This window comes from Aulostomus chinensis, chromosome 18 (assembly GCF_037954235.1).
Source record: "Aulostomus chinensis isolate RoL2024-O1b breed Wild chromosome 18, RoL_Achi_v1.0, whole genome shotgun sequence".
In the NCBI taxonomy this organism is placed as follows: Eukaryota; Metazoa; Chordata; class Actinopteri; order Syngnathiformes; family Aulostomidae; genus Aulostomus; species Aulostomus chinensis.
The window spans coordinates 18921280-18935000 of NC_141337.1; the positions used below are offsets into that span (position 1 = coordinate 18921280).

The following is a 13721-nucleotide window of genomic DNA, read 5'->3' on the forward strand; positions in this document are numbered from 1 at the left end:
TTCACTGCACTACTGGTTATTGGGGCAAGAAATGCAATTTCTATCATGCATTTCTCCTCATGCTCCCTTTTATTGTGTCATATTCAACTTCAAAAGTTGGTGAGGATGAAATGATCTATGAAAAAAGTGGTGGAGACATGTCAGCATGCTACAAACACAGTTCATGCCAGATACATGCTGATGGTAAATCCTGGGAATATGAATTGTGATCCTCTTTATTTTTAAACTCAGTAAAGATAATGGAGGAGTAACAGGTGATTGAATATTGTCTTCCACTCATATTAACTGCAAAGCTCAGTTTTCCATGTACGCACTTCAAAATTATCGCACAACAGAGATAAAAGATAAGCTTGAGCTGCAGCACAGAAAGCAGCACTAAGGTGTGGAATGGCTTGGAATCTGAATGAGACACCAGACCTCTTGACTGCTGGTTAATGTCTGGCTGCGCACACATTATTGCATATTGGATTCACTCACCATAGTCTTTTTTACAGTACTTCTTCATAGTGATCTTCATCTTTCCCTTTGAGGCTTTACAGTGTGAATCACAATCTGATGACAGAGGTATAAGAGACAACAAACAAATGTGAATGGACTTCATCCTATGATTTACAAACTCCTTCCTGTAACACTCAAATATGTGTTGCAATGTCATCACATATTCAAGCTGGATGGAATTTTTTTCATGTGGTCTTCTCATTGTTTGCGCCCCCAGGGTCTTAAAGATGGCTTTCAAGTGCCAATGAAGGGGATTAAAGTTCACACAGATCCTCCTGTGTCTGTCAACAAACTCCTATAATACTCCTCCTAACTTTTCCACTCGATAGCCAGTTTACTCATCAGCATCCTGGCATGCATTGTGGGGACTCCATGGGGCCATGGAGGTCAACCCTGCACAAAAAAAGGGTCACTGGGAAAATTAGCACGCGGCCTACCAAAATGACCTACCTCTTCACTTCCTGCGGAGGAGAGTACAACTCACTGGCATAAGATGAATGTCTCAGGAGTGCAGCCATGTACATGTACCTTGTCAATGGTGTGGCTGTCCTGTTGTCTGTGTGCCAGGTACATTTTGTCATGAGAGAGCTTGGTGGTGGGACCAGAGGCCAAACTAAAATTTGAAATCTTTTTCCCTCCATGTTACACTTCTGGACACAAATTGTAACCAGATCATCTCCAAGTGTTGCGCCGATTGCTCGCGAAGCACTAAGCCTTGTGCTCTTTTCTGGAGGGTTGGTAGGGGGTGGGGTGACAAGGGGTGGGGGTGGGAAAGCTGGGCTGGGCAGTCTGAAGAGAAAGGAGGGGGCAGTTGAGAGAGAGGGGGGGGGGGCCTTTCAGCCAGCCTGAATATGGACAAACTTCATTATTTCTTCCAGCCCTCTGTCCAGTCTTCCCCTTTCTTCCCCATTATACTCTGTGTGAATGAAGTTGCCTGGGTAATGATGGAGGAAGAAAAAACACCCCCTCCTCCCGCTTAAAAAAAAGAGCTGTTTGGGATGAGAATCAAATTCATGTATGTGCAGAAAGCATTTCTGGTGAAATGCTTGGCTGCTTTCTTGGGTGGCAGGAGAAATAAGAAAAAGAGGAAATCCCAAAGTAAATTAATTTGACGAGTCCATATCGAGCATGCCTGATTTCCATGTAAATGAGGCAGTGAGGGTGGGGGGGCCTCTTCATCTCCCATTGGCCCCTGGGAGCCTTCATCATACCTCCCTTTGATAGCTGACATTGTATATTAGCGCCTTAGCGCAATCACTGCACAGTCTGGGCCATTACACCCGCAGCTCTCATTAAGGTCCAATCTCCTGCTGTGAGGACAAACGCCCCCTTTGTATATCTCTGCAGCAATGCCATGTTCATTCTGCGGGGTCCCTGGGGACCATGCTGCTCCTAATTTGGAGGGTGGTGGCTGTGTAGAGTGTCTGACAGGAATCCAAAAACTTCACAGAGCCTCAGCAGTTGCTGTGGCTGGAAGTTGGGCTCACAATGGCGCTCAATGAAGTCAGCCACTCCACTCGTGTCAAACACTGATGGATGATCAGAAGTGACTCAGTTTATTCAGCTGAACCAACCTGCATCACAGTAAAAACTTGTATAACTCCTAAACAGTAATTTAGTAAATACACAAACAAAATACCAAGTTCTGAAACTGTTTGCTCCTAATGAGCCATTAGAGGACACACCCCAAAAATCCCACTGATGATTGCTGGGGCCCATCGTCTGATGTCAGCACTCCAACATGAAGACCCTTGTCAGAGCAAATTAACAATAGGTTCAAGCAAAGCTTTGCTGCCAGTGCAGCCTGCCTTGATTGAAATACAAACTGGTACAAATGAAGCATGTAATCAGATTAGGGCTGAAACCCCAAGGAGGCTGCTGCGCAGGCTGAGAAGACGGCCAATGACGCCACAGGGAGCACAGAAAAAATATCTGGAGTTTGCATTAGCGGCCCACCACACTGACGTGGTGTTTTGGTGAGGATAGATGGCGTTGTTGTGGAGATTGAAAATACATACACTAGACATAATTACATAAATATATGGGAGCAGTTAGTGTGGTTGCACAGAAATTATTGGTGACACCCACAAAATAGCAAAAAAATGTCAAAGGAAATATAACTTCAGATATCTTTCTCACCTGATGGCTCCTTGTAACTGCTGTATGTTGCAGTCGGTGATGCAACTGGGATCTCTGTGACAAAGAGAGGAATGGATACACATAAGCATCTTGAGGCAAAATTTCGAGAATAAAACTTACTGTATGTGGCTATAACTGAGTTAAGAGGTAACAAATATCTACCGAAAGATTTTCAGTTTTCTGCACATTACTTTACTTTTGCCCAGACCACCTATTAGTTTTACTCTCTACATTTTAAAAGAAATATCCATACATTCCACTCCTCATGTTCTAGCTAATAAATTCGGTTTTGATGCATGATAGCCAAAAAATATGTAAAAGATATTATTATAGTAACAGACCAGAGTTTTGTTTAAAGGGGAAGACGACTTGTTCAACCTCCAGCATAGGAGAGGCACTGCTGCTTGCAAATGTTGGTTGCCAAATGCCAAAACATTTAAATGGAAGTAGAAGACATCTGACAAAAAATTATGACGATTGAGAACACTCACGGTATTCACTTGTTAAAAAAAAAAGAAAAGAATTGAGTTTACTTTGGGACACCCATCTAGACAAGCTAGTTTTGGCAGATGTGCTAAAAATGTGTAGTAAGAATTTTAAGGATTTCCTTTCATGCCAGATCTCTTTTTCTGCTCTCTCCTGACTGTGGTATGTTGTAGATGGAACTGAGTTAGATATCACATAACGATGACATCATCTTGTTAAATCTAAAATCCCTTATCATAAAAAAAAAAAAAATCAAGAAATGACAATAATCTTTTCTTGAAGAACACAATTTCCTCCTAATTTTAAGATATATGTAACTTTCTGAAAAAGGCTAAGGAGACATATTCCAGCAGGTTAAATCATTGAGGATTCTGGCGAAAGTCTATAGATTTTTTTTTATATCCCCACATAATTCAATCAACAATGTAAATCCCAGCAAAATAATGGATCATTGTCACAGGCTACGTGTCCTCCCAGTCATCACCATAAATGCCAACCCATTATTTACCTGCATTTTATTTTATACTCAATGACACTCGCGAACTGTATCTGTCTCTGCAAGGCGCTGGTGTCTATTGCTGAGGGCCTGGAATCTGCAGGCGCAGATACAGCCAATAAATATCCCTTGGACTCATTCTGAGGATTTATTGTGAGACAAACTGTTAGCGGTGTTGAGGGAACACAAAGCTATGTTAGGCAAGCTGTAATGGTTCATTTGTCCAGGCTCTGATTTAAACGGCCAAATATCTATCCCAAATAATGGAGCAGACCAAAAAAAAAAAAAAAAGAAACACAGAATGAGAATAAGCCTTGAATTTATGCCTAACAAATACATCCTTTCCTTTCATGTCCAGCACGAGGTGCTTATCAGGATTTGCTGTCTCTGGAGCGTTGATATCAAAGACTGAACTGTAGGATGTGAACGTAGTCCACAAAAGTTCATTATACATTTAAATGTTCTTCAAACCAGACCAACTAAATATTATGTTGTACCTTGTCATGTTTTGACTGCTTACCCTCTTGAACTCTTTTTCAATGGAGGTATTATTGTAACTTAATCATTTGCAAATGTATATCTCAATCCATGGGTGTTATCAGATCTGTGTGCGTTACATGTCATTTGTGCATGCGTATCTCAATTTGTGTGCGGAATCAGATTTGTGAGTACAGATTTTTTACACACAAATCTGAATATGGACACAGACTTTTTTTTTTAGACGGATAAACAAATCTGAATACACGCAGATTTGTTTTACACACACACACAAATCAGTCGGTAGCTCACAGTTGGCTGTGTGTGCTCACGTGCACCGAGTTTCTCTGCACCGAGTTTTCTGTGCAGCGAATCGTTTGTGCAGCAAGTTTTCTGTGCGGTGATCTGTGAGTCTGTAAAAACAATTTGTCTGTGGTTGTCCTTTGCCCTAAGCTCAGGCTCACAGGCTCAGGCTCAGGCAACGTAGCTCCCAGTCGTTGTCATTACCTGCTGAGCTGATTAAAAGTTTCTCACCTCAGTAAAGTTCGACAGAAATTGGCGGATTTGCATTTTGCGGGTCAATAAATCAAAGGTGAAACATTTTCATTACACAATTGGCAGCTCTATCTAACTGCAGTAAGGTAGACAATAAGCTACAAAACGGTTTTCACCCGATACAACCATCTACATGTCATTTATTTACATAAAATCCATCGCTATGAGCATTCTGCTTTTGATCCAGCATCCAGGGGCTCTCTACAAAATAAAAAACCGACAGTGAATGTCAATGGCTTCATTGGCTCAGTCTATTTTCCATTAATTATTATTGTTGAAAAAAAAAACAAGAGCTTCACTTTTATTGCACCTAGCAGTACATCTCGGACCTCCCTATCAGCATACTACACCTTCTAATTGTGGCAAAGCTTACTTTGCCTATTTTAAATATATTTTTATTTGGAAACAATTTCAATAACTTAACCCTTATTGAGCCTGCTGCTTCCTAATTGACTCCACACATCCACGGCTTCCCTGTGAACATGCTACACCTGATAATTATGGAGAGAAAATCACCAAAGGTGGGCACATTTCGCAAACACAAAACAAAAAGGCAAGAATGAGGACATCTGGTGGCAAAAGGCCGAATCAACAGACAAAAAGTCCACCAGCCCATACAATTACAAATAGGCAAAGTCAAATTTTCCAGAATTATCGGGTGTGGTATGTTGACAAGGTGGCCCTAAATGTCTGGAGTGAATTTGGAAATGGCAAGTTCAATTAGGATACGGCTATTGCATTTTTTTCCCAATGAAATTTGTATTTAAATAAGCCAAGCCACTTTTTCCATAATCATCAGGTGGTGTATGTTTATAGGAAGGTCCTAGATGTGTTGAGTGAATAAGGGAGCAGTAGGCTCAATAAGAGTTAAGTTACTGAAATTGTTTCCCAAGAACAATATATTTTAAATTGGCAGTCAGCTTTTTCAGAATTCGAAGGTGTAGTATGCTAATAGGGAGGTCCTAGATATAGTGATAGGCACAATAAGAGGGATGCTATTGGTTTTTTTTCCAACAATAAAAAAATAATGGAAAATAGGCTGAGCCAGTGAAGCCGAAGGAAGCAGAATGCTCATAGGGACACATTTTACTTGTCCGTGTAAATAAATTACATGTAGACTGTTGATTCGGGTGAAATGGTGTAGCTTATTGTTTTATCCTACTACAGTAAGATAGAGCTGCCAATTGTGGACGAAAACATGTCACCTATGAAATGTTGATCACGGGGGGGGGGGGGGGGGGGGGCTGGAGCCTATCCCAGCGGCTATGGGTGAGAGACGGGGTTCACCCTGGACAGGTCACCAGTCCATCACAGGACCAACACATAGAGACAGACAACCATTCACACTCACAGTCACACCTACAGTCAATTTAGAGTATCAATCAGCCTCGTCCCCTCTTGATGTCTTTGGACTGTGGAGGAAGCCGGAGTACCAGAGAGAACCCACGCAGGAACAGGGAGAACATGGAGACTCACACAGAAAGATCCCGTGCTGGAGCCGGGACTCAAACCCGGAAGCTTCTTGCTGTGAGGTGACAGTGCTGACCACTGCACCACCTGATTTATGAACCGCAAAACAGGAATCGGCCAATTTCTGTCTAACTTTACCAAAAGTGTTAACCAGCCCAGCAGGCAATGACAATGACTGGGAGCTATGTGCCAATTAGGGCAGCCTGGGCCTGTGAGCCTGAGCTCAGGTCAAATCACAAGCACAGAAAAAAAAATTTGACAGACACACAGAGTGCTGCACAGACAGTTCGCGGCACGCATTTACAGATCTGCCACGGCAGAAGTGTACCAAAAGTCATGTGTGCACAAACAGCCAACTGAGAGCTCCCGACTGATTTGTGTGTGTATAAAATAAATGTGTCCATATTCAGAAATGTGAGCCTAAAAAGAATCCGTGTGTCTGTAGTCAGATTTGTGTGTGTATAAAATAAATGTGTCCATATTCAGAAATGTGAGCCTAAAAAGAATCCGTGTGTCTGTAGTCAGATTTGTGTGTGTAAAAAAATCTGTACACAGAAACTGAGATACGCGCACACAAATGACTCGCACATATATCTGATAACACATGGATTGAGATACGCATTTGCAAATGATAAAGGTACAATAATACCTCCATATTTTTCAGAAGAGTTATATGATGTGGCTGTGCTGTCACCTAACAACTGATTCATTCAGGTTTTGTTGTCCTACCTGAGGTGAAAGGGCAATGATACACCTTGCTGTCTGTTTATGAAGAACAGCATACCAGGTGTGAGACAACATGCTTTATATGTGTCTGTAAAGTTTGGCACAGGAAAGAAGGAACATTGGAAAGAATTAAAAAAAAAATCCTCTGGAACATGGTCTTGTACATCACACAGAAGGCATGTCAGGAATATCTGAAATGCCCTATCTCTGATAGGTAAAAGAGAGAACCATGCCATGGATGGGGGAGGGCCAAGATTACTGGATAGAAAACAGTAGATACCACTGCTGGATCAGGGAGGCAGTAGAGATTTGGAAATGGGCCCAGGAAACAAGGGGGCTTCATCATCCTACCACCTCAGATAGGAAGACAACACCTGTTTAAGTCAGCTGACACAACACACCACAGAAACATCTCCTGACTCTTCAGGAATTGTTCAATTACATTTTTAATTTTTTTTTTTATTCTGAAGTGAAGAACATCTGAATGAAAATGCATATTTTCAAAGCAACTTTAAGAACTCTCATGGTATTAGATACTCATATCAGTACTATGTATCTGCAAGTATCAAAATTTAAGTACTCTTACTTCGTCTGAAAAAAGTGGTATCCAATGTGCACCCCTAGTTTGAGGCTATGACTTGACATTTTGGTCGTCAGCATCTAGATCTTTTGCAGCCAGAGGTGAGACAGTGATTGGGGCATAGTGCTATATTGGAGAAGACTTGGAATTAGCGGGTTAATCAGTAAAGCTGCCCCCTTCTGTCCACCAGGGATAATGCAGTTTATGGATTGGCTTCACTATTCAGACAGAGAAGGGTGTCCATTTTTTTCAGTCTATATATCAGCACATATGTTAAACAATATAAAAGGTTTGGGTTCAACGAATAGGACTTTTTAGAAACTGAGCCAACCAACTACCTCCAAAGTGTCCTATGATGAGGCAGAGCAATGAATTTGGAAACATTAATCCAATGGTTAGCCATAATCTGGCAAACCAGTGGTATGATGACCTTGCTCATGTTGTCAAACAAAAACAAATACATCCAGGAAATGAAGGCATACAACTTTCTTGTATCATCTACTTGGACATTCATCTTCCATCCTCTCTTGATACTGTGAATGTCCATGTTGTATTGGATGTAAAATATTGCCTATCTGATAGGAATAAGTCTTACTGATGCAGGGGGCAATAGGCGAGCGGCTCTGCTGGTAGCCTTTGGCGCAGCGGTTACAGGTGATTCCTGTCACTCCATCTTTACAGGGGCATTGGCCTGTGGTCTGGTTGCATGTCTTCCCAGCTGCCCCAACTGGATGGCAATCACATGCTGAAAAGCAAGAATGAAGAATGAGAACATCAGGCTCTGTTGTAACCATGTAAACTGACTTAAAAAATGAAAACACTCAACTATTACAAACCCAATATACTTAACAGCTTTCAAATGACTGTAGCATGTCCTGGGCCTGTCCTCTGCTGACTCTACATATTACATACAATAAAAACTAATCATAGCACTTAAATCTAGCAAGGAATTATTCACATTTGAGCAAGCTGTTTTCCTTCCAGTCTGTCGCTAGTGGAGAAATGGGCCCTACACCAGTATACAACCACAATCATATTACACTGCTTCACTCCACCCATAATGACCATAGGAGTCTTCATTAGGTCTGCTCTCAGACGCACGGAAACTAAATAACCTGATTCAATATAGTCTTTTGCTTTCACCGTACACTTTCAGTCTGCCGTGTTTGTAGGCAGCACAATTTTTGTATTTGTGTGCCTTCAAAATGCTGAGAGCAGGCTTTGTGTTGTTGGCTCCGTTGTGATCAGTATGTTCTTCAGATTGGGTTTCCAATGTAAAGCTTTTTGGCAAAGTGCTCCCTTCACACACTGCCTGAATAATGTTTCCCATTACTGAATGAGTGGAGCTCACTTCAAAGTCTGTTTAAGCTTTTAGTTGGGAGGATCGCATGTTAAATGTGAGAAATTCATTCTCTGAATGTGTGCGTGGTGTGCCAAACAACCATAAAGCCAGTGTTTGAAGTACAAGCATGGCCTTATTAGCCTTGCGTGTGTTATATGGACCAGCAGAGTCATTAAATATTTACTTGTAGGAGTCTAATGAAGTAATTTCTAGTCCCAACATTTACTTAAGTGCTTATTCATTTCAAAACTAGATTAGAAAGAATGTGTTTTTCTAATTGATTAATCATGATGATTCACACTGTTCTATAAAACCTTATATTTGTTAAAATTAAAACAATCTCTTCAAGTGAATTCACACTTGACATGAGTGAGGGATGCTGTTCCATAGCAACAAAAAATAACAAAATATAATTATGATCATGGGCGACACGGTGGTGAGTGGCTAGCACTGTCGCCTCACAGCAAGAAGGTTCCAGGCTTGAGTCCCAGCTCCCAGCTCGGACACGGGATCATTCTTCTACCTTGGGAGGAAGCTAAAGTACCTGCAGAGAACCCACACAGGCACAGAGAGAACATGCAAACTCCACATGGAAAGACCTGTGCTCCAGCTGGGACTCGAACCAGGAACCTTCTTGCTGAGAAGTGTCAATGCTAACCACTGCCATATACTGTTGTTTTTAAAAAGTAAAGTACATACATTAATCAGCTTAAAGTGTGTCCAAAGTGACGTATGGAATTGAAACCGAACATGTAATTGTATTTCCACAGAACTCTCTTTTATCTTATCCTGTGCCCAAGCTGGGACTCGAACTCAGAACCTTCTTGCTGTGAGGCGACAGTGCTAGCCACTGCACCACTGTGCCACCCCCCTCCACCCCCTGAATTCTCAGAGTGTATATTCAGTTTAGTTCTTAAATCAGATAAAGTCATTATTGTTGGTGACTTCAATATTCATGTGGATGTTGATTAAAGCAGTCTGGGTGCGGATTTATCTCTTTTCTCAACTCAATTGTTTTCCATCAGTCTGTTCATGAATCCACTCACCGTCACAACCACACCCTTGACCTTGTCCTAACATGTGGAAGTGAAGCTGAACATCTCATTGTATTTCCACAGAATGCGCTTTTATCTGACCATCAATTAATCAGTTTTGAATTTGTACTAATCAGCTACACTCCACTAAGGAAAACTGTAGTTTCCAGATGTTTGTCTGAACTGGTCGTAGCTGGATTTAAGGAAGCGATTCCATTGGTGCTAAATTCAGTGTCATGTCCCATTGTTACAGAGGATGCTGATGTCAACCTTAGTCGCTCCCAAATTGATCATTTTATTGACAGTGCAACTGGCACCTTAAAAACAACCTGGACTCTATTGCCCCACTAAAAAAGAAAACTATGAATCCAAGTAAACAATCACCTTGGTACAATTCCAAAACCAGACAGCTTCAACAAAAAACTCAGAAACTGGAGAGAATATGGCGCTCCTCCAAACTGGAGGAGTCACATGTAGTCTGGCAAGATAGCCTTAAAACTTATAAGAAAGCCCTTCATAAAACCAGAGCAGCCTAGTACTCAGCACCCTCTCAACCTTTAAGAGCAGACTTAAGAACTTCCTTTTTGATCAGGCTTATAGTTGGGCTGCTTAGGCTGGTCCTTAGATATGCCGCTATAGGCTGAGACTACCAGGAGATCTCCCTGGTGCACTGGGCTTCTCTGTCCTCCTTTCTGTCCTCCTATATGTGTCAAATATAAATCATACTCATGTGTGTCACTAACTGGTCTTCTTTTCCAGAGCCTTCAGGCTCCCCACCTCCCAGAGGCTACAGACCTGAAGCGGCTCAAGCTGCCACCCGTAGCTCCACCTGCTCACGTCCCCATCTGTCCATCAGTCCCTTCTTTTTCACTCTCTCTTTATCTCTGTCCCTCTCTTTCCTTCTGTATATCTGTCTTCCTCCATTATCTGTCTTTGTCTCTGTCCTGCTCTCCTGCTCTCTTTCCCCCCAACCGGTCAAAGCAGAAGGCCGTCCCCATTGAGCCTGGATCTGCTCTACGTTCCTAAAAGGAAGATGTTTGTCACCGCTGTTGCAGGATGTGCTTGCTGATGGAGAATTGTTGGCTGTAAATTCATTGAAGAAGTGTGGTACTGGACCTGCTCTACTTGTAAAGTGTCATGAGATAACTGTTGTTGGGATTTGGCGCTATATAAATAAAATTGACTTGACCATAACCTCAGATACCTTAGAAGCAGCTTGAGGCCCAAATATATACCTGGATAGCTTTTCTCCCATTTACCTTCATGAACTTAGTATGATAATTTCCTCCTCGAAAACATCCACCTGTCTTTTAGACTCCATACCAACTAAGCTGCTTAAAGACTCTTTTTTCCCAAGTTGGCCCCTCTATCTTAGATATGATAAATATGTTACTTTTATCTGGTCACATCCCATTGTCCTTTATTAAGTGTTACTGGTATAAATCATATTAGACCCCTCATATCCTGGCAGCTGCATGGGTCAGTCCACCAGAACCAAGAAGGGTGGACACTTTTCTCCACACTATTCAAGAATTTCTTTAACACATGAATTGTGAAACTGACTAAGATTAATCAATGAATGTCATATGATGTTACCTTTGCAAGCCCTCCGGTGTGAGATGGACTTTGTCATGTCCCTGTAGTAACCCTCTTTGCAGTAGTGGCAGTGGCGACCTGCTGTGTTGTGCCGACAGTTGAGACAGACCCCACCACTTCTCCGGCCTGACAGCTTGTACAACTCCATGTTGAATCGACAGCGGCGGGCATGTAGGTTGCAGTGGCAGGCTGAAGGGTTAAAGAGAGGTGGAGAGATATAAGAACATGTTCCAGGTCAGTTTGTGATACTACCTTAAAGAGATACTTCTTCCAAAAGTCTTTTGTGCCTTTCAAGTGCTCACTAATAGGTGTCATGAACCCGCAAATGTGTTTTTTCCCTCCTCCATGACTTCTGTGTGACTCCAGAATGCAGAAAGAGCCAGCCATGTCTATTCAGCTTGAAGCTAATAGGTTATGGCTAACAAGATCTACAGCAACAAAATGACAGACAAATTACCCCCAAAAATCTGCTTACAAATGCTTATTACTGAGCAATAACATGTGGGTCGAACAATGTGTTTGAGAGCTTGTAAATGGACATTCTTGGGCAGCTTTGTTGCTGTAAATGGACATTCATGGGTAGTTTTGCGATTGACAGCAATATATCCCTGTTACCTTCAAGCTAAATATGTATGGCTGGCTCTTTCTGCATTCTGGGGTTACAAAGAAGTCGTGGAGGAGGGAAAAAATCACATTTGTAAGCTTAAGACTCCTATTTGTATGTATCTGTGTAGCACAGAGGCAAGAAAACACTTTGGGTAAAGTATCAATTGCAGTGATAATGGACTAAAAAAAAAATCCCCCTTAACACTATTGTTGTCATCAAATGAAAACCAGTTTTGGTGATGTCAAACTGCAACATATGGTAAGTCTTCTCTGTTTGAAAACTCCAACTGTTTGAAAGCTATTCTAAAGTTTCATTTTTCTTGTATTATTTTGTAATACTCAGACAACAGGCGATTGAAGTAGATGTTGGTGATTTGGCCTACTTCGGCTTGCCTGGAGAATAATGGAGCCTTAGAAAAATGTAGGTTCAGGGTCTCTTTCATTTGGCCACCTGCTTGTGAATCTAACCTCTGAAACCTGGGGATGTCAGGCAGGAAAACAATTGTCAGTTCTTCCACAGGCAGGATATGTTGTATTGTCAGATTTATTATCATTGCTTTTTTTCAAGTGTTGTATTCATCCTAGGTTGATAGGCCTCATGTGTTACATTTGCCAGGCTCCCTTTTACATGGAAGCCATATAATGTCTGATATGACATTAATAAAATAAAAATAAATAAAACATAACAGTAAGTAAAATTGTAAAGTCTATAAAAGGAAACAACAAGCCGTATTGAGTTATTAGGTCAAAAATAGTTACATTTATATTGTTATTGTTAGCACATTCATATCACATACATCAAGCTCCCTGCCTACAGTAATACATCAACCACCTCCCATGCTGCCAAAGCGAGCCAAGTAGTTCCTTCTAGAATAAAAATAGAATAATGTCTCTGTTTAATGTCAAATTTATTCTGAATAAATTAAGTAGAAGCTGGTGTTGTTATTTTTCATTTTTCCTTTTGTTAAGCTTATCTAACCAGCTAATGTTAGCAGTGTTGGTGACAGAGTCAAAGTGACATGAGCTAGTTAGCTAGCTCCTGATCTACAACCACAGAAAAATAGAACTACTCTCTTTTTAATATTTTGCAGAGGTGTGCATCTTATATTATTAAGATATTCATGTGGATGTTGATAACGACAGTCTGGGTACTGCACTTATATCTCTACTAGACCCAATTTTTTTCCATCAGTCTGTACATGAACCCCCTCACTGTCACAACCCTCAACCTCATCCTAACGTATGGAATTAAAGCTGAACACCTAGTTGTATTTCCACAGAATGCGCTTTTTTCTGACCATCAATTTATCATTTAGAATTTGTACTAATTGACTACTCGGCACAAAGGAAAAGTGGAGTTACCAGATGTTTGTCTGATCAGGCCAATTTAAGGAAGTAATTCTATTGGCGCTAAATGTCCCATTATAACAGAGGACGGTGTTGTCAATCTTGGTCCCTCCCAAATTGATCATTTTATTGACAGTGCAACTGGCACCTTAAAAACAACCTGGACTCTATTGCCCCACAAACAAGAAAATATGAATCCAAGGAAACAAGCACCTTGGTACAATTCCGAAACCAGACAGCTTAAACAAAACACTCAGATACTGGAGAGAATATGGCACTCCTCCACACTGGAGGCATCACACATAGTCCGGCAAGATAGCCTTAAAATCTATAGGGAAGTCCTTCGTATAGCTAGAGCAGCCTACTACT

General features: G+C 41.3%; 1 protein-coding gene across 1 annotated transcript in view; it reads right to left on the reverse strand.

Annotated features, from left to right (window-relative positions):
* The window catches only part of LOC147245560 (netrin-1-like), a 56850-nt gene that overhangs the window by 13749 nt on the left and 29380 nt on the right, over positions 1 to 13721 (reverse strand). The window contains exons 2-5 of the mRNA XM_086185573.1: positions 11400 to 11588; positions 8023 to 8172; positions 2638 to 2691; positions 478 to 552 (exon numbers count right to left, since the gene is read on the reverse strand). Of these exons, the coding sequence (XP_086041699.1) occupies positions 478 to 552; positions 2638 to 2691; positions 8023 to 8172; positions 11400 to 11547 (427 nt within the window). The 5' untranslated portion in view covers positions 11548 to 11588. The remainder of the gene's footprint in view (positions 1 to 477; positions 553 to 2637; positions 2692 to 8022; positions 8173 to 11399; positions 11589 to 13721) is intronic.